We start from the raw sequence: 27,344 nt of genomic DNA on the forward strand, positions 1-27,344 counted from the left end.
ACGCCCCTGCTTATTTCAGCAAGACAATGCCAAACCACATTCTGCAAGTGTTACAACAGCGTGGCTTTCTAGTAAAAGAGTGCGGGTACTAGACTGGCCTGCCTGCAGTCAAGACATGACCATTGAAAATGTGTGGCGCATTATGAAGCGTAAAATATGACAACGGAGACCCCGGACTGTTGAACAGCTGAAGCTGTACATCAAGCAAGAATGGGAAAGAATTCCACCTACAAAGCATCAACAATTAGTGTCCTCAATTCCCAAACATTTATTAAAAGGTGATGTAACACAGTGTTAAACATGACCCTGTCCCAGCTTTTTTGGAACATGTTGCAGCCATAAAATTCTAAGTTAATGATTATTTGCTAAAAACATTTCAGTTTATCCGTTTCAACATTAAATATCTTGTCTTTGTAGTGTATTCAATTAAATATAGGTTGAACATGATTTGCAAATCATTGTATACTGTTTTTATTTATGTTTAACACAATGACCCAACTTCATTGGAATTGGGGTTGTACATAAGGCGGGGGCATGGTAAAACATACACTAGCTTAAAACAAACAGTAGCATGCATGCAGGCTAAAACAATGTTTTTAAAAAGGCAGCGGGAGCAAAACTGAGTTTGGTTGTACTTTATTGAAGTATTTAACAATGTACTCACGTTATTTTTTGATCAATCCTCATCCACAAATCCATCAAAGTCCTCATGTTCTGTATCCGAAATGAACAGCTGGGAAAGTTCTCCATTAAACACGCCAGGTTCCCTCTCGTCATTGTCTTGAGTCAGTCTCGTTGCCTTGCGGTTTCTCAGAAATGATGCCGGCTTTTACGAAAGCTCGAACAACAGTGCAAGCAGACACGTTAGCCCAAGCCTCCACAATCCATTCACAAATTGGGGCTTAACTCGCCCGGCGCTGCCTCCTAGTCTTAGTAAAGCTGTGTTCGCCATCTGTCATCCATGGCTCCCACACCTTTGAACACCCTGTTTACACGGATGTCCAGCGGTTCGTCAAGCCTCCCGGAATGATTGCAAGCTCCGCGTTATTGCACTCAGTCGAATGGTGACTGTAGAGACGCTTCTCCCGGCTGTTCTTTGCTCATTAATCCATTGCTTGAGTTGGTATTCCAACTCGGGCCACCTCGCCTTGTTTCCACTGCGGTCAAGCCAGCCTCCACTCAAAGTAGCAGTCAGGCCAGCTGCCCCTAATTTTGGAACCGGAACTATATACCTACTGGGGGCGTGTCTTTAGCGTCCTCTGTCACGCGCACCTTTCCCCCTTTACGTCCGCATGCTGTCCTCAGTCACGTCCGCCTTCCTCTATATAAGCAGCGTGTCGGCAGGAAATGCTCCTAGTCAGTCAAGCGGAGCGCTCATCAAAGTCACACAACAACATTTACAGATTTTGGAACTCGATGCACACATAAGGTGCATTACAAGGCGCCCCGTCCATTTTGGAGAAAATGTAAGTGCGCCTTATGGTCGTGAAAATACAGTAGCTGTTTTAACACGTAAATTTTTTTTCCAACTAATTTTTCAGTTCTTTCTGGCTTACTCCCCCCGTCACCCCTCACATGACCGAGATGAACATGTAGATGGATGCACCTGATCCCCCCCCCCGCCCCACAAAAAAAAAATTAATAAAAAAAATTATTTCAGACTGATGAACAATAAAATATTTTCTGTTCAGTCTGTCTGTGTTGCTGGTACCAAATGACGTGTCGCCCAATACCGGTCCGCGGCCCGGTTGAGGACCCCCTGTGTACAATTAAGTTATTATTTCCCAGGGCTGAAAGTGGTTGATTTGTATAGTTCCAATTTCGTCATACAAAGGCAAAAAGAGACCATCATTGTTTAACAAATCTCCTCCCCTTATGTCGAAACTAAACTGGAAGATTTCATACACTTGTATATTGTTGTTAGTGATGAGAAGTTCAAAGAAACTTATTTCACTTATTTTAGTGTGTGTCTTTAAGTATCTAACTGGTAACAGTACCCTGATTATTTACATTGGAGGATGCTAGAGTCGAGTTAAAACAATGCATGGCTGAGGAAGAAACTCTTATTTATGAACGGGAATTTCCTATTAATACTAGGCTATGCAACAATGTATTAGTTTGCATTTTTGCGTGGTTTCAGCAGCCCCTGTGCAGCTCAGACAGTGTGAAGAGTTCTGACCATGTATGGCCACTCGATGTGTTCTTGATCTTTTGTTTCCGTGAGGGCAAATATTTCTTTCGAGGGCAGCTCACCATCATTCAGCTGTTCCTTAATAGCTCAAAGAAATCTCTATCCATTTCTGTGCATCCACTGATTTTTCTGTTAAGATGGTGCTAAAGTTAAAAGAACTTGCTCGCTGGTTATTAAATTGCTTGATTCACACTATCCTACAATAATACCCCAGGACTACTTTGGGATTGGAATGGTAAATAGCCAGTCTGATCTTTTTATATTTTGTGCATTTATTTTTACATGTATTCCTGTGTGTTGCAGTGTTCTTGGTCACTACACTAATGCTGGCAGAGGGTTTCAGAAATGACTACAGTATTTCTATGTTTTTAGCTTTCTTTTTTCATTTGTACATACTAATCGGAATGTTGGTTGTGTTTGTATTTCTCATGAATTGGTTTTATATTATATTTGTAATATTTCACATAGCACCACGGTGAACGACTGGTTAGCACATCTGCCTCACAGGTCTGAGGACCCAGGTTCAAATCAGGCCTCGCCTGTGTGCAGTTTGCATGTTCTCCCCGTGCCTGCGTGGGTTTTCTCCGGGTACTCTGCTTTCCTCCCACATCCCCAACAACATGGATGGTAGGTTGGTTGGAAATTCTAAATTGCCCATCGGTGTGAGTGCGACTGGTTGGTTGTTTATATGTGCCCCGTGATTGGCTGGCGACCAGTCTAGGGTGTACCCCGCCTCTTGCCCTTGTGAGGATAAGGGGTACGGAAAATGGATGGATGGATGGATGGATGGATGGATGGATGGATATTTTGACATACACCATAGGCACAAATTTCATAGATTGACGGTATCAGTGAGTAATTTCCCTTTATTTTTTTAATCACCAAGTTGATCTGCTATCATTGCTGTGGAGTCCTTACCTTCATTCAAGCACACCCTGTCGCAAACCTGTCATCAGTCACTTCCCAATATACCAAACAATGAATATTTATCATGTTAAAACAAATACAAGTTAAAATAGACATGCCCTCAAAACTGTGACTGTTGGTGGGTAGAATGTTAATTACACATACGCACACACACACACACACACACACATGCCTTTTTGAGAGTGAATGAGCATGCTTTTATTTCTATAGCAACCACTTTTGCTCTGGATGTGATTCCACAAAAGCTTGGTCCACAGTCTCTCATTCTCCTGGCTGCGTCTGTATTGACTGCAGAATTTTGCGCAGGGCACTGTGCTGCTGTAATGTGACGCAGTGGTGGTGGTTGCCAAATGTTTCGATGAAGGAAAAGTGAGCCTGCTGCTCCCTTACTGTATATTGGGGGGGGGGGGGAAATAATTGTTTTGTTTGTAGTCGTGTGTGTGTGTGTGTGTGTGTGTGCGCGCGCGCGCATGTGTAATAGATGTTTTCCCGGTTGGTCCCCCCTGAACCCACCCACCCCACCCAAAATAACAAAGAACAAAAACAAAACAAAAAAAAACCTGCGAATCCGCGAGTGCTGAACCACGAGTATGAGGGGGTCCACTGTATTTTAAAAATTTTAAATTACTGCTCCTATTGTTGCCAATACTGTTGTCATGACTCATCATGATAACACAATTCTGAAATCGATACGATACCTGTATAAAGTACCTCGATACTGATACTGAAAGGGTATATGGCAAAAAAATCATATTTTGTATTAAGTCAAAAATAATATTAGCCAGTGGAGAAGATTAAATAAAGTTATTACTCGCTAAAATAAAATAAAAAATTACACAGCAGTTGCAAAGATTTGTAGCCTTGTTTAAAATATATTTTTTGGGGGTCACAAAACAGACTTGTAAAAGCCAGCACACATTTCTTTTTTTCCTCTCATTCATTGTTTGGACAATTTGTAAAATCTTAGGCGAAAAGAAACTTTGCTTAGTAGAGCACAGAGGTGTATTGAGTCATTGTGTGAAGTCTACCTGTGTTTACTTTTTCACATAGGGACCGATAGGTTGGGACATTTGAGACTCCCTCCTAGTTGCATACATTAAGAGATAACCACCACAGCGAACACAATTGGGCTTATCTGAAACCGCCGCTGGCTGATTCTTCACATGCTTCTCACACACAGAGGCAGCACTTCATCGCCAAGCCACCGACTTACACTTGTCGGTTCAGTGTTCAGATTTGTGTATGTGGTGCATGCAACAAACAATCAAATATTCCACCCCTCAACACCACGTTGACAACTTCGCCGAACAATCAAGCCCCAAATCAGAAGCTAAGTCTGATAGCGCTGTGAACTAATGCTAATAAGTGCATCCACGCATTCAACACTTAAGTTTTCCTTTGATGCATTTCACTGTTGTACGGCCATTGCTGTAAAATGGCGATCTTCACCCTGCCTACTGAAACTCTGATTGTGATGCGCAGATAAAAAAAAAAAGGGTGATGTGTTTTTTCAGAAAAAAAATCTTAACAGTTCATTTTTAGATTTATTTTTAAAAGAAGCAGACAGTGGACTCTTTGGATGTAATGAAGTACACCTTCACTAATGACAGTTCATTTTCTTTTTAAATATGAAATGATCTTTGTGGTATTTTATACAACATTTAAAGTGTAACAAGTTGACTTGTTACATTTTGAAAGATACAAGTTGAAAAACCGTGGAAGTAAACATGAGGAGAGTTAACGCAAAGTTATTAATTAGGAGCGATATAAAATGTAGAGTGATTTCAGATAACTTAATACATTTTATTTCTGTTTACAGTGGTACCTTGACTTATGAGTGCATCAACTTTTTCTTCTAAATTAGAAGCCGTTGCTCTGTCAATTTCTTTTTTTTTTTTGCTTCGTGTTACGAGCAAATGTGAGTCAGACACTCCACCGCTCAAATTATGTGAAAATATTTTAGCAAGTATAAGGTCATTAAACCAGTTATTTTGTTACATTCTCTTTTATCAGATTTTTATTATGTTTAGGTTTTTATTTATTATAGTGCTATTTGTCTTTCTTAAAAAATATATGAAACAATTTGGGGCGGCTGGAATGGATTAACGCATTCATTTCCATTCATTTCAATGGTGAAACTTGCTTTGCAATATGAGCGATTTGAGTTATGCGCATGTAAAAAAAAAAAAAAAAGGTAAAATGGACTGCACTTATATAGTGCTTTATCTACATTATCACAGTACCCAAAGTGATTTACAAAGCCTCACATTGACCCAACCACACACACACACACTTTCACACACCAATGGGCGGCTGCTCTCATGCAAGGTGCTGCCAGGCCCACTGGGAGCAAATCAGGGTCAAGGACACTTGGCCATGCAGACAGTCAGAGGCGGTATTCGAACCAGCTACCCTTCGGTCACTGGACAACTCTACATACTGAGCCACAGCTGCCATGTCACAGAATGAGTTCAACGTAGAAGTCAAAATGTCACTTTATTACATTTTACGGCGGGCTAAAAAGGTGAAGCAGAAAACAAAGTGAAAGTGAGAATGGCTGTGTCTTTTGCTACGTTTTGCATGAAGTTTGCAAGATACTGAAAACTATACTGTAATTATTAACTTCATGCTAGAACTTGGGGCAAAAAATAAACTTGGAAGTAGTGGTGGCATTCCTTTGAGCCATGTTTGTAGTGCAATTAGGGGCATATCGAGGGGCTGTGGAGTCTTTAAGATTGGTCTCAAGGAACTTTTTACACGGTTGGATGATGACGTCTGAGTGAATACCTGAAGGGAGAGAACGGAGCCGCAGTCACGTTTTCATGATCCTAATGGGCTGGTGATTTGGTAATTCATTGGTAATTTCTATGCACAGAAGCAAGCTGATAGAGGTCAACTGAGTTGAAAAGCTAATGGTTTAATCCTCTTCCGCGAGTGAAACCACCTTTCATGCCAACGTCATGCGTCGGCGTGTTTCAGAGCCCGTTCTCATGAGAATTCTGCAGCATTTTGCACAAAAGTTAATCACTTTTCATTTGTAGAAAACATGATTTTAAACCTGTTCAGATTCGTAATTAATCAACAAAAGGAAATAAAAATATAAATAATCTGTTCCAGGGTCAAACTGTGGCCATTATCAAAAACTATTATCTGTACAGGCAATGTTTTACATATCAATTATCCATCCATCCATTTTCTGTATCGCTTATTCTCACTAGGGTCGTGGGCGTGCTGGAGCCTATCCCAGCCATCTTCGGGCGAGAGGCGAGGTACACCCTGAACTGCTCGCCAGCCAATCGCAGGGCACATATAAACAACCAACCATTCGCACTCACATTCACACCTACGGCCAATTTAGAGTTGTCAATTAACCTAGCATGCATGTTTTTGTGGGAGGAAACCGGAGTACCCGGAGAAACCCACGCAGGCACGGGTAGAACATGCAAACTCCACACAGGCGAGGCTGGATTTGAATCCGGCTGGGTCCTCAGAACTGTGAGGCAGATGTATTAACCAGTCGTCCACCATGCCGCCCCTATTTATTTATTTATTTTATTACGGTCAGGCAATTGGGAATAGATTCTCATCTGGCATACCTGTCGATTTAAACATTCCTAACAGCCATACATAGTTTAAAGTTAAGAAAAAAACCGCTGTTAAGTAACCCTTAATTTGACAAATGACAGACGCAGGGAAAAACATCCCGAGGGAGGATTACTGAAGGCTAGTTTAGACTAAATACAGCTCATTGTACAGTGAGCATGTTTACATGCACGTTATCCGATGGAGTTATCAGATTATTCAAATGACCACATAAACGGCATAATCGGATTTGCTTTGTTGGAGAGCATTCCTTATCTGACAGTGAGAATTTAGATAAATACACCGAGATTTCTACGCAGCCCACTTCAAAATCTTTTTCACAATGTTAGTCAAATCAGTTATCTGACTTTTGCAGTCATGCTCACTACAAATTCAGTTATTATTATTATGATTGTCACCATCTTATACTGCACAGCCAGCACATCCAGCCATGTATCACTTTCCCATGTTGTAATAAGTTCCACGTTCCAAGTTATATGGTCATCATCACACTTTGGTAGTGTTTTGAAAATGTATATAAAAAAATACATGGAGTGCATGATGGCGCTTCTGTGCAAATTACTAAGTGTATTTTTCGCAACAATTTTGGTTGAAATTGTTCAGTCCCACTGTGTATATACGACATCAATCAATCAAAGAAAAGTTAGGGGATCGTGCTTCAGCAAGGTAAATACTTGCCAGGCGCATACGTATTCTCTTTTTCTCCCTACCTGGAAATGCATTGTGCCACCCAGAGGCCCGACTGTCATTGCAGACAGATAATGAAGATGGCAGGCTGTCCTTAATCTGATCATCTTTATATAGCTGCTGCTCCCTTCACTTTGCCCCTGACCCATATACACACGCGCAGACGCACACGCACACATTTACAGTACGCAGAGTTTGATTGATTTGGATAAAGAAGGACACTTCCTGCTGATTGAAATTTGGAAAAATGAGTGATGCTGTAAATAGCATGTCCAACTGGGAATACTAACTGAGAGAGCAGACAGACAATGAATGGCGGAGGCATCCTTCATTCAATCTGCATAGACCTTGTGTATGGTCTATTGTAAAAGCTACAATTATTCTACTCGGCTGTTTGTTGAGTAGATATCGCATTGATCAACTTTAGCCCGCAGAGGGCAGCACATGTCTTAAGTCATTCACAATAGTGTAGTACATGCTGCTGCCTTTCTTGCAGACAGCGCGGGTTCAAATGTACTGTAGTTTGGTTTTGTAGCATACAGGCATACTTTAATTATACATGTAAATAAAGAGGGATTGCATTTTTTGGGAGACCATCTATTTGATTATGTTTATACATCCATCCGCTTGTCCTTACAATGGTGGTCAACTGGAGCCTCCTATCCTAGCTGAGCTAGAGACAGGTTACACCCTGTACTGGTCACCAATCAATCGCAGGACACATTTAGACAACCATTCACACTTACATTCACACCTAACAATTTCGGTCAATTTACAAATTGGTGTTTTCAATTAAGCCCACGTGCACATTTTTGGAATATACTGTAGGAGGAAGTTGGATTAAACCCATGCAAACACGAGCTTCAGATTCAAACCCAGAACGTCTTGACTGTGCTAACCAGAGGTGGGACAAAATCATTACTTTGCAAGTCACAAGTCAGTCTCGTCTTTCCCCTCAAATCCTGAGTCAAGTCCCAAGTCGAGATGGGCAAGTCCCAAGTCCTACACTTTGAGTTTCCGAGTCCTTTCCAGTCATTTTACCAACAAAATAAAAATATATTTTAATGTATGTAATATTTAAATGCAATTCATATGTTTGTATTCTATAAAAATGCTATGCTATGACTTTTTCTCATTTTATTTCTGAAGTGACATTAAATAGACATTCAGTAGTGCTGCAATTAGTAATCGAGTATTCTCGATCGAAATAATCAAGTATAGGGATAAAATATATTTTTGCTTGGTCAAAGAGCAATTATGAATACAGAAGAAAATTAGACATTTCACTTCATAATGAACGACCAATTGGTTTCCTCTTTTAGATAACAGTATTTCTGTTAAATTCACATTGTGCATATAGCATGAAACTGCATTTTCTTGTCTCCAAACATTTCTAGTGAGGCAATTTCAAACAAATATAAATAGATTTCCGTTTAAACTTGTCATTTCTTGAGTATCAAAAACGTAAGGCATCAATTTTACAAAAAGTGGAACGAGTTTGTCCTCTTGTTATAAAGGTACAATTTTATCCGACTGTGGTATCTCAGTCAGAACACTAGCTCGCAAAGCTAGCTGCTAATGCTAAAGAAAACAAGCATACTTGACGTCAAGCTGTGGGATTCCCACAATGCAATGTGGATTTTTGTGTGTGCAATAGTTAATGTCCTTATTGTTACGTGCAATGTCACTGTTGTTTCTGTGTATGTTAACAGTGGTTCTTGGCATGCATACCTTATTTAGCTGTCACATTTATTATTGATTTATGTTGTACTGTTTCTTTTACATGAAACTATTACTTTAGGTAGTGTGTGAAAGAATGACCTTGGTCAATTCCTCTACCAGAGTGTGCCAAACAGGGTGTTAACTGTTAAAAGATGATAAAAACTAACTGCACATTATGAATAATGGCACGGGACATCTTGACCTAATAGATCATCATTAAGATCTTTAAGATCATTATGTTGTCAGTTATCATATTTTTATGTAGTAAAACAATAAGTTGCACATATAGCTACAGAAAGAGAAAGCTACAAAGTGTTGGTTTCTCAGCGCTTTTGTCAAAGTAGCAATTCTTTTCAAGTCAATGGGTTCAAGTCCAAGTGAAGTCACGAGTCATTACTGTTCAAGTCCGAGTCGAGTTGGAAGTCTTTTAACAATTTGTCAAGTCGAGTCTTAAGTCATCAAATTCATGATTCGAGTCTGACTCGAGTCCAAGTCATGTGACTCCAGTCCACACCTCTGTTGCTAACCACAATTTCACTATGATGCCCCAGATAAATTTTTGCACAAATTTAACAATGTATTTATTTTAAGTCTTTATTACACAGTTACACACAGTTTACAGTTTTCCTTTCTTCTGCTCATTTTTAGATGTTTTGGTCTGACAATGAAGCAATAACATGCATCCCTTTTGGATACTGAAGTGACGCTCCAAACCTCCTGAGTCCAGACAATGGATTGGACTTTTGATCAAACATCAATGTAGAGTCGAAAGATGTTCAAATTGTTTGTTTGTTCAGCTCAAGGTTTTTGAATACTTTTGCAGCATTATATGGTGACTTAATAGTCCTTACAGTAAGATGAGTGTTTCTAAGTCCAGTGAGCGTGTCACAGATGAGAAGAGCGACACCGGCATGAGACTCACTCTTCACAGTGCAGGACACCACAATGGAAACGCTTTTGCAACCTCCTCATCTTCTTCCTCGCCATCCTTCTGTTTGGGGGAATCCTCTCCAGAGTCGTTGTGCAGTAGTGGGTATACTGACAGCCCACAAGACTATGATATGCTCAAAGTCACCCTGACCACTACTTTATTGACAGGAACAAAAGAAATTGTAGAGGATGCCATTTCCAACTGGGAGCAAGAGGACAAAAGTATGCTCAGCAAAAATAGTGATGCTGCATTTGAAAAGATTCAAACAGCAAATGAGCGGTCAAAATCAAATGACAACTCTATATCAGTTTACCTTGATGCCTGTGCTGGTGAACACCAAGAAAACAGGAATGACAATGACAACCTCGCACTGTCCCTATCTTTGATATCCGATACTGTTGACCATGGTAGTAATGGTAACAACAGAGATAGAGAGAGACATGGCTCATTAACTCCAGACACAGAAGCAACAGGAATTCTTGACGATGATGATGTTGCTGATGATGATGATGATGATGCTGAAGATGAAGCTTTGTATTTTTCAATCAGCTCAGATAATGGTGTACGGAGAACTAGCGCAGCCTACACAAGCTCACCTAATCTGAGCCTCTTTAGCAGAGCGCACTCTGCACTGATGCCTGAGCTCCAGATAAAGGGGACTGGAACAATGAGTGATCAGGGATCAGAGCTAGTGTTAGAAAAAGTACAGATTACCTGTCCGCCTGAGGACATTAGTGACACCCCCCACAAAGTAGCTGTTACTCCCTCTGCAGTGAGTCTTGTCCAAGATACCAAGGACATTGCACAAATGCTAAATTGCACAGAAACGTATGCGTTGGTCCCCAAACTCACCAGCTGTCCAAGTAGACTAAAAGTCAAATCACACATTGCAGTTGTCCCCTTGGCTGGAGCTTGCAAAATGACAAATCGTAACGAAAATGGGCTCTCCAAATTGGACCTCAAAAACATCAAGGCTAAAGTTGGATCACGACCCACCCAGTCCGCACCAAAGATAACTGTCCAGGTACTGTAGATTTGATTTATTAATATATTGTTGGTCTAATTCAACATTTCTTGTTTTAAACTTTTCCTCTTCTTTTTTGGTATAGAATAAATCTGTTTCAGAAATTGGAAGGAAGGCGGCACCAAGGAAGGAAGAAATGAAGGCTTTTTATGGGGGTAAAAGGCAAAGCCCATCTGCTGGTAATGTCAAAGTGGCTTTGGTGCTGAAACCCACCCGAGGAAAGAGCACTTTCATCAAAACCAGCCCAAAGGCAGCAGCCTTTGACTCAAAAAAGTCAAAACGGCCAAGTGTAGCCTTCAGTGGAAGACCGTCACACTGCACGAGTGCCATGCACACAGAGGTGGCAGAGGAACAATACCGGGTCACACCCAGAAAGGTAGCCCATGAGGTATCTGATAAATGCCTATTAAACGTAGAGTCTCAGTATCAGAGTACAATACCTGGTGAAGAATCTGTGGAAGACTATTGGGAGGGGACTGGTGAGGCTCTACTGACTCTGGCCAATCTGGACAAACCAAGGAATCATACCTGGGTAAGTCCCTTTTTAATAAAGCGGTTTCAATAGAGCTCATCAGCTTCAGCTAAACTTGATGTAATTTTTCATCAAATGAGATCCAGGAAAAGATCTGGCTTAGGAGGTTATGTTATATTAATGGCAATAGTTTTTTTATTGCCATCAGCTGGCACAGATTGTTAGTGATAATGTATGGAAATTGCATGTTTGGTGGGGATATATTCTTTGTAGTTTTCATGGTAATAGCCACACCATTCTTGGCTCCAGGATGGAGAAGTTTGGAATACTTTATTTTATTGGATAGTTGTATGGATAACTCTAGCAATATAAATTGGAGTTGTGGGTTGGATGTAAGGGCATAATTCAAAACTTAAAAGTTAAGAATGAACATCTATGTTGATTTGATTTTACATTTTCGATGAGCTAGAGACAGGTTACACCCTGATTTGATTTGATTTTACATTTTCGATGTATGACACAGTGGGGGGAAAAAGCAGGAGAACCCTTAGGAATTTATTTTCGGAATAAATTGGTCATCAAATGTGCTGTAATCTAATACTGATACTAATAGTACACCACACAATTGCACTGGAAACCCGATAGAAAAGACGGCCGGGTGGTGGGGGGGGTCGTCCGATATACAGTGGATTCGGAAAGTATTCAAACCCCCTTAAATTTTTCACTCTGTTATATTGCAGCCATTTGCTAAAATCATTTAAGTTTATTTTTTTTCCTCATTAATGTACACACAGCACCCCATATTGACAGCAAAAAAACAGAAATGTTGAAATTTTTGCAGATTTATTAAAAAAGAAAAACTAAAATATCACACAGCCATAAGTATTCAGAACCTTTGCTCAGTATTTAGTAGAAGCACCCTTTTGAGCTAATCCAGCCATGAGTCTTTTGGGGAAAGATGCAACAAGTCTTTCACACCTGGATTTGGGGATCCTCTGCCATTCTTCCTTGCAGATCCTCTCCAGTTCTGTCAGGTTGGTTGGTGAACGTTGGTGGACAGCCATTTTCTGTCATGAATGGAACAGAGGATAGGACCCAAAAATGCATGACTCCAAAACAAATGGACAGTTTCCAAAAAGAGAGGTTTAATATACGGGCATAAGTCGGTACACAGGCAGGCAATCCAAGAAAGGCAACAGTATCCAAAAACATGAGGCAAAGAGGCGAGGTCGATAATCGGAACAGGGTCAAGTCTTACTATGATTCTGTGACGTGGAAACAAGGAATGGTGGAACGCGACGACAAGGTACAACGAACTGGCGACGAGAGGGAATGAGACACGAGGTTAAATACAAGGGGTAATTAGGGTGAACGAGGCACAGGTGGTGAAGATGCTCACAGGAGCAGGTGTGTGTGAAACAGGGGGAAGACAAAAACCGGAACACACACCCATGACATTTTCAGGTCTTTCCAGAGATGCTCAATTGGCTTTAAGTCAGGGCTCTGGCTTGGCCATTCAAGAACAGTCACAGAGTTGTTCTGAAGTCATTCCTTTGTTATTTTAGCTGTGTGCTTAGGGTCACTGTCTTGTTGGAAGGTGACCCTTCGGCTCAGTCTGACGTCCTGAGCACTCTGGAGAAGGTTTTCGTTCAGCATATCCCTATACTTGGCCTCATTCATCTTTCCTTCGATTGCAACCAATTGTCCTGTCCCTGCAGCTGAAAAACACCCCCACAGCATGATGCTTCCACCACCATGCTTCACTGTTGGGACTGTATAGGACAGGTGATGAGCAGTGCCTGGTTTTCGCCACAACATACCGCTTAGAATTAAGGCCAAAAAGTTCTATCTTGGTCTCATCAGATTTTTTTTCTCACCATTTTGGAGTCCTTCAGGTGTGCTTTTTTTTTTTTTTTTTTAGCAAACTCCATGCTGGCTTTCATGTGTCTTGCACTGAGGAGAGACTTCCGACGAGGCACTCTGCCATAAAGCCCCGACTGGTGGAGGGCTGCAGTGATGGTTCACTTTCTAGAACTTTCTCCCATCTCCCGCCTGCATCTCTGGAGCTCAGCCACCGTGAACTTCGGGATCTTCTTTACCTCTCTCACCAAGGCTCTTCTCCCCCAATTGCTCAGTTTGGCTGGACGGCCGGCTCTAGGAAGGGTTCTGGTCATCCCAAACATCTTCCATTTAAGGATTTTGGAGGACACTGTCCTCTTAGGAATCTAAAGTGCAGTTGAAATTTTTTTGTAACCTGGGCCAGATCTGTGCCTTCCAACAATTCTGTCTCTGAGCTCTTCAGGCAGTTCCTTTGACCTCATGATTCTCATTTGCTCTGACATGCACTCTGAGATGTAAGGTCTTATATAGACAGGTGTGTGGCTTTCCTAATCAAGTCCAATCAGTATTATCAAACACAGCTGGACTGCAATGAAGGTGTAGAACCATCTCAAGGATGATCAGAAGAAATGGACAGCACCCGCGTCAAATATATGAGTGTCACAGCAAAGAGTCTGAATACTCATGGCTGTGTGATATTTCAGTTTTTCCTTTTTAATAAATCTGCAATAATTTCAACAATTCCGTTTTTTTCTGTCAATATGGAGTGCTGTGTGTAAATTAATGAGGGGAAAAAAATAACTTAAATGATTTTAGCAAATGGCTGCAATAGAATATCCATCCATCCATTTTCTGAGCCGCTTCTCCTCACTAAGGTCACGGGCGTGCTGGAGCCTATCCCAGCTGTCATCGGGCAGGAGGCGGGGTACACCCTGAACTGGTTGCCAGCCAATCGCAGGGCACATAGAAACAACCATTCGCACTCACATTCACACCTACGGGCAATTTAGAGTCTCCAATTAATGCATGTTTTTGGGATGTGGGAGGAAACCGGAGTGCCCGTAGAAAACGGGGAGAACATGCAAACTCCACACAGGCGGGGCCGGGGATTGAGCCCCAGTCCTCAGAACTGTGAGGCAGACCCTCTAACCTGTCGTCCACCGTGCTGCCACGTCCACAATTTCCAAAAACAATTTGAAATGTGGACTCGCAATGTGAACCACAGAACACTTTTCCACTTTACATCAGTCCATCTTAGATGAGCTTGGGCCCAGAGAAGCCGGCGGCGTTTCTGGGTGTTGTTGATAAATGGCTTAGTTTTAAGTTGCGCTTACGGATGTAGCGCTGAACTGTATTTACTGACATTGGTTTTCTGAAGTGTTCCTGAGCCCATGTGGTGATATCCTTTACACATTGATGTCGGTTTTTGATGCAGTGCCGCCTGAGGGATCGAAGGTCACGGGCATTCAATGTTGGTTTTCAGCCTTGCCGCTTACATGCAGGGATTTCTCCAGATTGCATGCAGTGCCCAGAGAAAACCCACGCGGGCACGGGTAGAACATGCAAACTCCACACAGGCGGAGCCGGGGATTACCCGGGTCCTCAGAACTGTGAGGCTGACGCTCTAACCAGACGCCACCATGCCGCCATATAGCCATCCATCCATTTTCTGAGCCGCTTCTCCTCACTAGGGTCGCGGGGGTGCTGGAGCCTATCCCAGCTGTCATCGGGCAGCCGCCATACATTATATATATAATTATATATATATATATATAATTATATATATATATATATATATATATATATATATATATATATATAATATATATATATATATATAATTATCTATCTATATATATATATATATATATATATATATAGTGGCGGCATGGTGTGGACGACTGGTTAGCACATCTGGCTCACAGTTCGGAGGACCGGGGTTCAAATCCCGGCCCCGCCTGTATATAGTGGTGGCATGGTGTGGACGACTGGTTAGCACATCTGGCTCACAGTTCTGAGGACCGGGGTTCAAATCCCGGCCCCGGGTGTGTGGAGTTTGCATGTTCTCCCCGTGCCTGCGTGAGTTTTTTTCTGGGTACTCTGGTTTCCTTCCACATCTCAAAAACATCCAGGTTAGGTTAATTTAAGACTCTAAATGGCCCATAGGTATGAATGTGGGTGCGAATGGTTGTTTATTATTAAGTTATTGTAAATAAAAAAGCTGTAAAAATAGAATGTTGGAAAGTTTCACATTTTATACAAAATTACCATGCCAGTGTGCTTTGTCATGGTGACATTGTTGATGTACATTATTTATCATAGGCGAGTTGCTTTCAGGAGGCGCAAGGAACTTGTGTGGTTCCTAGTTCCAAATCAAAAAAAATTTACTGTATGAAAAATAGCATCTTGCACTCCAGGCTTGTGTTTTGTAGAGGGTTAATAATGAAAAAATAAATACACAAGTTTATCAAGATATTTTTCAGAAGAACTTGAGGCAATCTGTCCAACAGCTGAAACTCAAAAGAGGATGGGTTTTGCGACAGGGCAATCATCAGACACAGAAGCAAATCAGCAACAGAATGGCTTCAGAAGCAGAAATTACGTGTTCTGCAGTAGCCTAGTCAGTCCAACCCAATTGAGATGCGATGGCATGACCTCGAGAGCTATTCATACCAGACATCCCAGGAATTTTGCTTATTGTAACAGTTTTTTAAAGAGGAATTGTTCAAAATTAATCCTGATCATTGTGCACATTTGATCTGCAACTACAGGAAATGTTTAAATGCAAGGGGTCACTTACTTTTTCCTCGTCCTGTGAATGTTTACGTTATGCTCTATTTCATATAATTATGAAAACGTAGGGTTTGTGTAGTGTTACTTGAAGCAGACTCTGTTTATTCTTATTTAGATGAAGATCAGACTTCATTTTATGACCAAGTTATGCAGAAATTTAACAAATTCCAAAGGCTTTACATACTTTTTCCTTGGCCGTATATACTGTATGTAGATACAGTCTACAGGAACCTTGAAAAGAGCACATGAATGTGGGTGAGGTCTGTGTACAATTCACATTCAGATTTACATGTACTACCTTTGGTGTATGCTTTTGAAAACCCCGTGGTCCCCTGACAGGGCTAAAACCTGTCCCAACATAGTCTTTCATGGAGCCTCAAGGTTTTGTCAGCAAAGGGTGTGTTGAAAACATGTCGGCTGTAATTTATGCAAACACAAACCTATACGTGTACATACTTGAGACAAAAATATGCTCAAAGTATGCTCGCCATGTAACAAGTGTCTCACTCTTGACCCTGACGATGATGATTATAGTAACTCAATTGGGTTTACCGTGCAAAGATGTATTGATGGCTAGGTCATCCTAATGCCTGTTTGTGATATTTAAAAAACATATTTAGAAACATTAACATAATGTCTAGAAAATCCATTTTCCAGTGTCATTTAACTTTCCCAGATAACCATATAGAGTTTGACCCGTCTGAGCTTTCATGTTTACGCATGATTTAGTGTGTATGGAAATGCAACAATAATCCACTGGCTCTGCCTCAGAAAAGCCTAAATACTGTACAGTGATACCTTGACTTACGAGTTGAATTTGTTCCATGACCACGCTTGTAACTCAGGAACTCATATCTCAAATCAACTCTCCCCTTTGAAATAAATGGAAATGCCATTAATCCTTTCAAAACCCCTTTAAAACACCACCATTTTTGTTTACATTTTTAATAAAGTAAAATAGCACTGTATTGTAAAGTATACGTTTTAAAACATGATAAAAGAGAATGTAAAGAAATAAACGTGTTTTTTGAAGTGTAGGAAAGGTACACAGACACTGTAATATATTTGTGTGTTGTGCCTTTAAATGGCTGTCTCCCCACCATGCACGGTAGAGCTCTGCTCTGCAGGTCCCAAAAATTTGTCTGTGAAACTATTTTTTTTGTGTAAACCATCGTAATTGCTCTATTTTGTTTAATTCACTGCACTCTATTTCGTTTAATTCACTGCAGTGGTGGAGGGTCTAAAGAGCTCTTGTAACGCAAGTTGTTGCTCATAAGGCAATGCAAAAAAATCATTTGAGCGACATTTTGTATCTTAAAAAAATTGGAGCACTTGTTAAGTCAAGGCACTACTGACAGAGACATCGCCGTGATTGTCATGACTGATGAGTTGCGGTGACTTGGCAACTCAGGAAATTTTTGTTGCACTGTCACCAGGGCGACGTCTCAGGTAAGCCAATTAGCCCCCGTCACAGAGACGTCACTGAGACGTCCTGGCAACAAGTGTCTTGATTATACAGGCCAGCTCAGTCACGTAGTCTCCTTGTCGTGTGGGCTCGCAGTCATGTGGTCTAGTGCAGTGATTCTCAAATGGCGGGTCGGGTTGAGACCCAAAATTGAAAAAATTGCATGTATTCTTGTTTTGATTTTTCTGCTATAGTAGAGAGCCGTACCGACTTCCCACATGGAACATATTGGTACAGGAAGTGTAGCTGCCTCAAACTTTAGAAGTTACGAAAAATAAATAAAATGTTTTGTTTAAAAATAGCCACTGACAACACGTATATATTTTCAAAAGCTTTTTCAAATGACTTTGATGTAGCCTTCTGCCCAAAGTGGGTCGCGACTTTGAAACAAAAGTGGGTCAACCGTCATCTCGGAGACATCGCCGATGTGGAGTCGGAGTCGTGGATGTCTCTGCGATGTTTTCTCAGTCTTTTTGGTCTCCAACAGGTCTGGGAGATGTCCCAGAGACCTTGCGGAGACGTCTCCACTGTTGCAAACAGAATTAGTTTCCGCGACGTCTTTGAGATGTCTCCAAGACCTTTTGGAGACATGAAAAAAAATCTCCAAAAGGTCGAAGTTCGGCGGATCGGTGCAGCGTCTGCATTGATGCGGACTTTGTATCGATCCGTTGTGGTAAAGAAGGAGCTAAGCCGGAAGGCGAAGCTCTCGATTTACCGGTCGATCTACGTTCTTACCCTCACCTATGGTCACGACCCACAGCTCGTGACCATAGGTGAGGGTGTCCGCAGGGTGTCCGGGCTCTCCCTTAGAGATAGGGTGAGAAGCTCGGTCATCCGGGAGGATCTCAAGAGTAGAGCCACTGTTCCTCCACATCGAGTGGAGCCAGATGAGGTGCCATCTGATTCAGATGCCTCCCGGACGGCCTCCCTGGTGAGGTGTTCCGGGCACGTCCCACCGGGAGGAGACCCTGGAGACGATCCAGGACACGCTGGAGAGACTACATCCTTCGGCTGGCCTGGGAACGCCTCAGGATCCCCCCGGAAGAGCTGGATGAAGTGGCTGGGGAGAGGGAAGTCAGGGCGTCCCTGCTAAAGCTACTGCCCCCGCGACCCGACCTCGGATAAGTGGTAGAAAATGGATGGATGAGATGGATGGAGGTCGAAGTTCGATTTCAGCGCGACTCATTGGGAACAGGACTAGTCTCAAGTAGATTCCAGGAGACGTCATGGAGACATCTCCGCAACCAGCGGAGCCTCAAGTTCCCATTAGGTCGCCAACTCGTTTCGAGGCCAGTGAGATCTAATTTGTCTAATTTGCTTTATGTTAGTTGATGTGAATTTTTGTATGAGGTGATTAAGGTAAAGTATTGCTTAAAACATTTTGGTCGTAAAGGGTTTTTAGAAAATTTACTTAACCTGACAGAAATACGTTCCTGACCAATTTGTTCTTGCTAATAATTGAACAGTGATTTGAGAGAACAATTTTAGAGGCTCTCTGAAACACACACACACACCAACACACACTCACGCACAAACACATTCACACACACACAAGCTAGCCCATCACCCACAAAGTCACTCCATGTGTGCTGGTGTGTGTAGCATCATGAGGGAGAAACATGGATTGTTTGGGTAATGGTTGAGAGTAGGGACTGCAGCTAACGATTTTTTTGATAATCAATTAATCTGTCAATTATTTTATCAATTGATCAATGCATTGGATAAAAAAACTCTTTATTTTAAAAAAACAACATTATTTCAATTTGAAAGTGCAGAAAATCCACAAACAAAAACTGATTAAGATTCAGTTACTGGTTTGGTCTGAAACATGTCAGAAAATGGGCAAAAATGTTGATCATTGTTTTCCAAAGTAAAACCAGATGTTTGCAAATGTCTTATTTTGATTCAACACAAATATAATCAGTCTGCTTTCATGGAGGACTGCAGAAATTGGAGAACATTTACTGTTAAGAGGCGGAAATTCCGACGACTTGGACAATTTTAGGTTTAACAAGGTCTCTAACTGATTAATCAATTATCCAAAAAAGTTGTCGATTAATTTGATCATCGACTAGTTGTCACTTAATCGATTCATTGTTGTACTCTTGACAGAAAAATCAGCATGGTCAGAGCCTGTATTTTTTTTTTTAAACACAATGACATTTTTTGTAGCCCTCTTGTGTTTGTTCCTGGCGTCCACTTTTTCTTCCTTTTCCTCCTTTACTCACTTAACACACACACACATACACTCACACACTCCCTCACTCCTCCCCTCTGCTCCTTCACTCCCTGCCTTCCCTTGTCTCAGTCCACATTTCTGACTGTGAGCAGGGAATGGCTAACACGATGGTCTCGGTGCACAGCTCTGAGCTGGGGCCATTTGGCTGGAACTCTGTCACTAAGCATCAACTCTTCCTGCAGAAAGTCTCCAAATTAGGGCCCACTGTAAGGCCGCCGGGGAAAAGCATTCGAGTGGATAAAGGACTAGTTCCACCTCCAGGGACTGGACCTCCAGGACCAGAGGGCCCCAGGCCCCGGCAAAGCCAGATTAATGGACCTATGTTGAAAGAAGTTGGACAGAGTGCTGCAGATGGATCTCCAATGAGAGTGAAAAACATTCAAAGTCAGAGCAATGGTGAGTAAAAGCTAAGCTATTTCAGCACCCACCATTCACTGTATGAAATCTGAAATCAAAACCGCAACAGCGCACCAGTCATACAATACTTCTTAGCTGTGTGTGTGTGTATGCATGCGTGTAATGGAACAAAAAATCAAGTTCCTCTCTGGAGCAGGTTTAGGAAATGAGCAGTCTGACACAGCGGAGCTGACAGTTTAAAATACCTTCCACATACCACTAAACCACACAGCCATACACATTGTTTTGCTGCTTGCAGCTTGCAGCATGTGTGATGGCTACACTTTGTTGACACGTGATACAAGCTGCTGACAAGACAACATGTACAATATAGACAGAAACCAGTCTGGGTACTTTGAGTATTTTTGAATATGCAGCTAGATATTTGATATCCTCTTGTGGTAGTGTTTAAGCTGCAGTGTTACCTCAGTGTAGTTGAAGTCTCTCTCAGCATTTACATTATATCTTATTGGCATATTTGAGGTTTGTACTGCTCATCATCAAATGGCATGCAAGAACACATTTGTTTCACCACTGCTTTTTCCCTGTTATCCTCATCCTTGTTTTTCTTCTTTGTTTTTCAAGTGAATTTTTCAGTATCTGTTTGCCTTTTCAAACAAAGTGACGTGATGAGATAACTGCGACTCCCAACTTCAGCATGGTGTCTGTCCCCTGCTTGGTGTCCTGTTAGCCTGTAATTCCACTCTTACGTGTGTAACGTGGCCCTTGTTTGCCATGATAAGTTGCTGTAATGTGTTATTTACATTGTGGAAAATACTTATATCGTGCATCTGTAAAATCAAACTTATTTGTCAAGAGTTGACAATTCACATTCTGATGGACAATGGCTTGTCTGTCCTGGCCTTGCTGAGCCACAGGAAGAAACCACTGCCTCTTGACTCCAGACTAAAATTGCCTTCAATAGATTCTTTTGTGTGTACGAACACTCTTAATGTGTGTGTATGATAAGATAACGTAATTACAAATCTATTTTAACAATAAGAAACATTTATAAGCTTATTGGGGTTAGTTTAATTTAATCTTTTAGCATTATACATCATTCTAGATTCCACCATCTGTTAAGAGTAACAACTTTTAACAGTTTTGTCTTCTTATGACCAGATCAACCCAATGGCCTATTGAAACCGCCCACTTTACTCTTCTGGATGGAAGCAGTAATAAAAGACAATAGTAAGGGCCATTTTTTCCAAGGTGTGTAAGAGGGAAAAGGTGCGTAGTTTCACACTTTTCTGGAGGCGCAGATTCTTCCACTTACTTAAGTCTGTCATTTACGCACCCTTCATGCCAGATACGCATTCTGTTTGGAAAGACGCGACAATATGGGTGTTCCCTGTCAAATCTGGCCTTCGCTGTATTCGCTCATTGACTTAACTTTTACATAGCACTTGAAGTTTGGATGCAGTTTAAATATATGCCACATGTACTAATAATATAAAAAAAAATTATAATAATTAAAAAAAAAAAACTGTCACTAAGTTATTTCTTTTCCATGCATCCATTTTCTGAGCCGCTTCTCCTCACTAGGGTCACGGGCATGCTGGAGCCTATCCCAGCTGTCATCAGGCAGGAGGCGGGGTACACCCTGAACTGGTTGCCAGCCAATCGCAGGGCACATAGGAACAAACAACCATTCGCACTCACAGTCATGCCTACGGGCAATTTAGAGTCTCCAATTCATGTATGTTTTTGGGATGTGGGAGGAAACCGGAGTGCCCGGAGAAAACCCACGCAGGCACGGGGAGAACATGCAAACTCCACACAGGCGGGGCCGGGGATTGAACCCGGGTCCTCAGAACTGTGAGGCTGACGCTCTAACCACCGTGCCGCCGTTATTTCTTTTTCTTTTCTTTATTTTTCGGTCCATGGCTCAAAAAAGTTGACCGCTGATGCAGAGAACAGTAGGCACAGCCTCTTTTTATTGATGGACCTCAAAACACGTATTCAGTCATAAGCATAATAGTCTGATTAAATTACTATTATTGTAGTTATTTTGTACAGAAATTAAAAAAACAAAAAAACTAACACTGTCCTTCAAAGTTTAAGTGTAGCCGGTCTGCGTGTCCTGACCACACACTCCCTGCTTCAAATTTAAAGTGTGCTTTATCATTTCCGTGTATTTCAATGACATTTACAAGTCACAGGAAAAGTCCTCGTTCCATGTATCACGCCTCTTTGGTGTGTCTTGAATATAACACTAAGTCTTTCATAAGCCTGCCAGGCAAGCTTTATGCGGCGTTCAACTTCAGTGCTTGTATTTCCATCCATTCTTACAAGTTGGCCTAAATAGATGAAGTTGTCGACGGCGTCTAGGACATAGTTGTCCATTTTGATATCTTTTTGTGGACAGTAACGATTGAACATGACCTTCGTTTTGCTTTTGTTCATTTTCAGACCTTAGCGATGGCTTTCTAACTCTTAATTCCTGAATACGATGCTGTAGTTGTTCAGCACCGTAGCAGAATAAAATGATGTTGTCTACAAAATGAAGATGGCTCAAATAAGCGCCGTTCTTTTTAGTCCTTCTTTTTCCCAATTGGGCTTTTTAAATATTTCTTCAAGGCAAGCTGTAAATAGTTTCGGAGACAGTATGTCGCCTTGCCTGACCCCTTTTCCTAGACTTATTATCACTCTTTTATCATCAATTCGTATTGAACCTGAAGAATCATTGTATATTGATTGTAGAATGTTGATACAGGTCGGCTCTATCCCTTGATTTACCAGCGCCTGGTGTATGTATATGGGGGTGTAAGTGTGTGTGTGTGTGTGTGTGTGTGTGTGTGTATATATATATATATATATATATATATATACACACACACACACACACACACACACACACACACAGTGGGTACGGAAAGTATTCACACTCCCTTAAATTTTTCACTCTTTGTTATATTGCAGCCATCTGCTAAAATATTTTTTTTTTATTTCCTCATTAATGTACACGCAGCACCCCATATTGACAGAACTAAACGGAATTGTTGAAATTTTCGCAGGTTTATTAAAAAAGAAGAAAACTGAAACTGACACAGCCATAAGTATTCAGACCCTTTGCTGTGACACTCATATATTTAACTCGGGTGCTGTCCATTTCTTCTAATCATCCTTGAGATGGTTCTACACCTTCATTGTAATCCAGCTGTGTTTGATTATACTGATTGGACTTTATTAGGAAAGCCACAAACCTGTCTATATAAGACCTTACAGCTCACAGTGCATGTCAGAGCAAATAAGAATCATGAGGTCAAAGGAACTGCCTGAAGAGCTCAGAGACAGAATTGTGGCAAGGCACAGATCTGGCCAAGGTTACAAAAACAATTATGCTCCACTTAAGTTCCTAAGAGCAAAGTGGCCTCCATAATCCTTAAATGGAAGAACTTTGGGACGAACAGAACCCTTCCTAGAGCTCGCCGTCCGGCCAAACTGAGCAATTGGGGGAGAAGAGCCTTGGTGAGAGAGGTAAAGAAGAACCCAAAGATCACTGTGGCTGAGCTCCAGAGATGCAGTCGGGAGATGGGAAAAAATTCTAGAAAGTCAACCATCACTGCAAGACACATGAAAGCCCGCATGGAGTTTGCTAAAAAAAAAAACCTGAAGGACTCCCAAGATGGTGAGAAATAAGATTCTCTGGTCTGATGAGACCAAGATAGAAATTGTTGGTCTTAATTCTAAGCGGTATGTGTGGAGGAAACCAGGCACTGCTCATCACCTGCCCAATACAGTCCCAATAGTGAAGCATAGTGGTGGCAGCATCATGCTGTGGGGGTGGTTGCAACCTAAGAAAAGATGAATGCGGCCAAGTACAGGGATATCCTGGACGAAAACCTTCTCCAGAGCGCTCAGGACCTCAGACTAGGCCGAAGGTTCACCTTCCAACAATGACCCTAAGCACACAGCTAAAATAACAAAGGAGTGGCTTCAGAACAACTCAGTGAATGTTCTTGAGTGGCCCAGCCAGTGCCCTGACTTAAACCCAATGGAGCATCTCTGGAGAGACCTGAAAATGACTATCCACCAACGTTCAGAATCCAACCTTACAGAACTGGAGAGGATCTGGAAGGAGGAATGGTAGAGGATCCCCAAATCCAGGTGTGAAAAACGATAAAGCATCATTCCCAGAAAGACTCATGGCTGTATTAGCTCAAAAGGGTGCTTCTACTAAATACCGAGCAAAGGCTCTGAATACTTATGGCTGTGTGATATTTCAGTTTTTGTTTTTTAATAAATCTGCAAAAATTTCAACAGTTCCGTTCTTTTCTGTCAAGGCGGGGTGCTGTGTGTACATTAATGAAGAAACAAAAGAACTTAAATGATTTTAGCAAATGGCTGCAATATAACAAAGAGGGAAAAATTTAAGGGGGTCTGAATACTTTCCGTACCCACTGTATATATAGCTCTTATCTCTCTCTCTCTCTCTCTCTCTCTCTCTCTCTCTCTCTCTCTCTCTCTCTCTCTCTCTCTCTCTCTCTCTATATATATATATATATACAATCACTGTCACAGTGTTGGACTCTCGATTGGGGGAAATTTCATGAGGTGCTGGCGGCTGTCTTGTGAACATCTGTGATTTTCACTCATTGATTTGTGGGGATGGGTATCGAGAATTGAGAATCAGTGGGAACCGTTTTCAAAGTTAATGATACGTTGGAATCGTTAGCTGAATTTTCTCGCACTTCCCTTATCGATTCTATTTGAATTGAGGACGTCAGTGAGCATTTTACGCAGCGTGCGCATCGCATGGATCAGCTGGCATTCACACAACTATTACTACCAAGTGGTATCAAGTGATATTAACACCACCAAGCACATCAGTAAACACATGACTAAAAACAACAACAATTTAACTATAAAAAAAAGAGCGCATGCAAATTTTCAGGGTGTTACACTAAAATACACCCTGCCACAAACTGCGACCAGAAGTTTTCCTGAGAGTCATGCATGGAGCTACACATTTCTTAAGCTTAAAAAAAGAGTAGAAGAACATCGCGATAGAACTTTATTAAAGTTGTTTTTCACAGATTAGGAAGAATATGTGCCTGTGAGTATTTTTAGATTACCTGTCTGTATGTGTTACTATGGGGTTTGTGTGTGAATATTCGTTATCTGAAGGTAAATAACACCCGTGAATGCTAATTTTCTTAGCCTGTCAATAGGGGTTTTCTATTGAGTGTTAGCATTAAGCTAGCAATCTCTAAAACGATGTCTTGTTCTTAAATATACAACGTGTGTAATTATTTTTGTTGTGCGTTTAGTTTTAGAGTAAACTCCAAATGGGGTGTCATTAACAGCTTAAAACGCGCTCAAGGAGGGCAGAAGAACATACGTCACACGCTTGCTCAATACATAGGATGTGTTCAGGGTGTGTTTACAACGCAGGAAGTTGCACAGACTACCCGTACCGGGGCGGATTAGTCGTTTTTCTTCGATTATAACATTTATATATTATAAGAAAAAGCCTGGATATGATACCAGCAGGCGTTTTTTAATTTTATTTTATTCATTTACATTTTTTATATACAAAAGTCCCCCGGATGTTTTTTCTCCCCCAAACTACAAATTTGAGAATCGATAAGAGAATCAATAAAGAATCAAATCATTAAACAGTATCGAAAATGGAATTAGAATCCTACAAATCTGATCAATTCCCATCCCTATTGATTAGGAAACTTGCCTCGTTCAGGAGGAGGCGGCATTCTTTCTATCTTCGGCAGGCATGCACAGTGTTCTGCTACTTCCGTGTTGCACACTGTGCACTGCGTTTGGCGGGGGGGATAATCTTACGTTGTGGTTAAAACATCTAAGCGACGCAATTGGCCCAGCCATGTGTTATTTACAGTACTATAAACCAATGCTGCTGTCACTGGCAGGCGTTCTCCGCGTGATTCTAGTACTTGTCGTGTCTAGTGCTTGTTCTTGTGCAACATTGTGTTGTTGTGCAACATTGCTTTAGGATGGTAAAAAAACTGCAGGGTACAAAAACAGCCCTCTGAAAAAGTGCAGGGGACATGTCCCCCATGTTCCCCCCATAAAGTACGTAAAGTAAAAGTAAAGTGGGATGCTGTAAAGTGGTTTTATATTAATTGTGGAGTGGATATGGGAGTTACTGTATGTGTGAGACATGACTGGTCAGGAATTATTGTGGTTGTACTGTTCATAAAATGAGTTTTTACTAAATTACTATTTGTTCACAGGCACCTCACATACTGTTGATTTCATGTTGTACTGTCTAATATTGATGTTTGCTACTTGTAAGTGAAGGCATTAATCATGGACTGATTTTCTTGTGTTTCTTAAACGTGCAACGTTGCATTTAAAATATCTATGTCACAAAGAGGCAACTTACACAACTTCATAACACTGCATAAATTGTACAATGGAGGACATGGGCGTTGAGAGTTACATACAATTTATCTTTGTTTAGTTCGCAAAGACGTAAATTACACAACGAAAAAATGCTGAAATAACGCTTGCTAAAATACGCGTGGAAAAAAAATGTAGCCTATTTTGCAGCGAGTGCATGATCGGGGAGGGATGCGTGTGTGTGTGTGTGTGTGCGTGTGTGTGTGTGTGTGTGTGTGGACACAACTCGGAACGGGGAGGAGGAGGAGCCAGGTGCACAGGTAGAGTGGATAAGAGACAGCGGCATAGCGGCAGAATCTGCAAACAAGTGAATACAATTAAACCCAGCAAAGTGGCTCGTGGGTGTGGCTGTGCTACCCGCCACGATGGAAACAGACCCGCAAATGGCGGTTTGGTGGGCGCCAGAGTCGAGCCTGTCCCTACTAGCCGTAAAGCAGGACCAATCTTTGGAGTGACGTGCAGGGACAACAATAAAACGAGACACCACGTTTTCTGAACTTATCGTAGCTCTTTTAGGCCTTGACAATTAAAAAGGGCACTCAATGAAATACTTTGCAATTCAAAATTTGAACCCCAGAAAATGAATGTAGTACATTAGACGTACTTGCAGTAGTGTTCCACTTTTTAATTGCATCATTATATCCGAAGCGATCGTATACTATAATGTATAATTC

General features: G+C 41.4%; 1 protein-coding gene across 8 annotated transcripts in view; it reads left to right on the plus strand.

The window, feature by feature from the left end:
• The window catches only part of mtus1b (microtubule associated tumor suppressor 1b), an 84,267-nt gene that overhangs the window by 19,437 nt on the left and 37,486 nt on the right, over positions 1-27,344 (plus strand). For 6 of the 8 annotated variants that reach the window (XM_061772093.1, XM_061772087.1, XM_061772090.1 and 3 more), the window contains exons 2-4: positions 9,779-11,085; positions 11,171-11,617; positions 20,076-20,289. In XM_061772093.1, the coding sequence (XP_061628077.1) occupies positions 9,988-11,085; positions 11,171-11,617; positions 20,076-20,289 (1,759 nt within the window). In that variant the 5' untranslated portion in view covers positions 9,779-9,987. Of the gene's footprint in view, positions 1-9,778; positions 11,086-11,170; positions 11,618-15,519; positions 20,290-21,411; positions 21,723-27,344 lie in introns of those variants that run through there. The other 2 variants (XM_061772094.1, XM_061772092.1) reach the window with 2 other exon arrangements.

Source organism: Phyllopteryx taeniolatus, chromosome 4 (assembly GCF_024500385.1).
Source record: "Phyllopteryx taeniolatus isolate TA_2022b chromosome 4, UOR_Ptae_1.2, whole genome shotgun sequence".
Classification (NCBI taxonomy): Eukaryota; Metazoa; Chordata; class Actinopteri; order Syngnathiformes; family Syngnathidae; genus Phyllopteryx; species Phyllopteryx taeniolatus.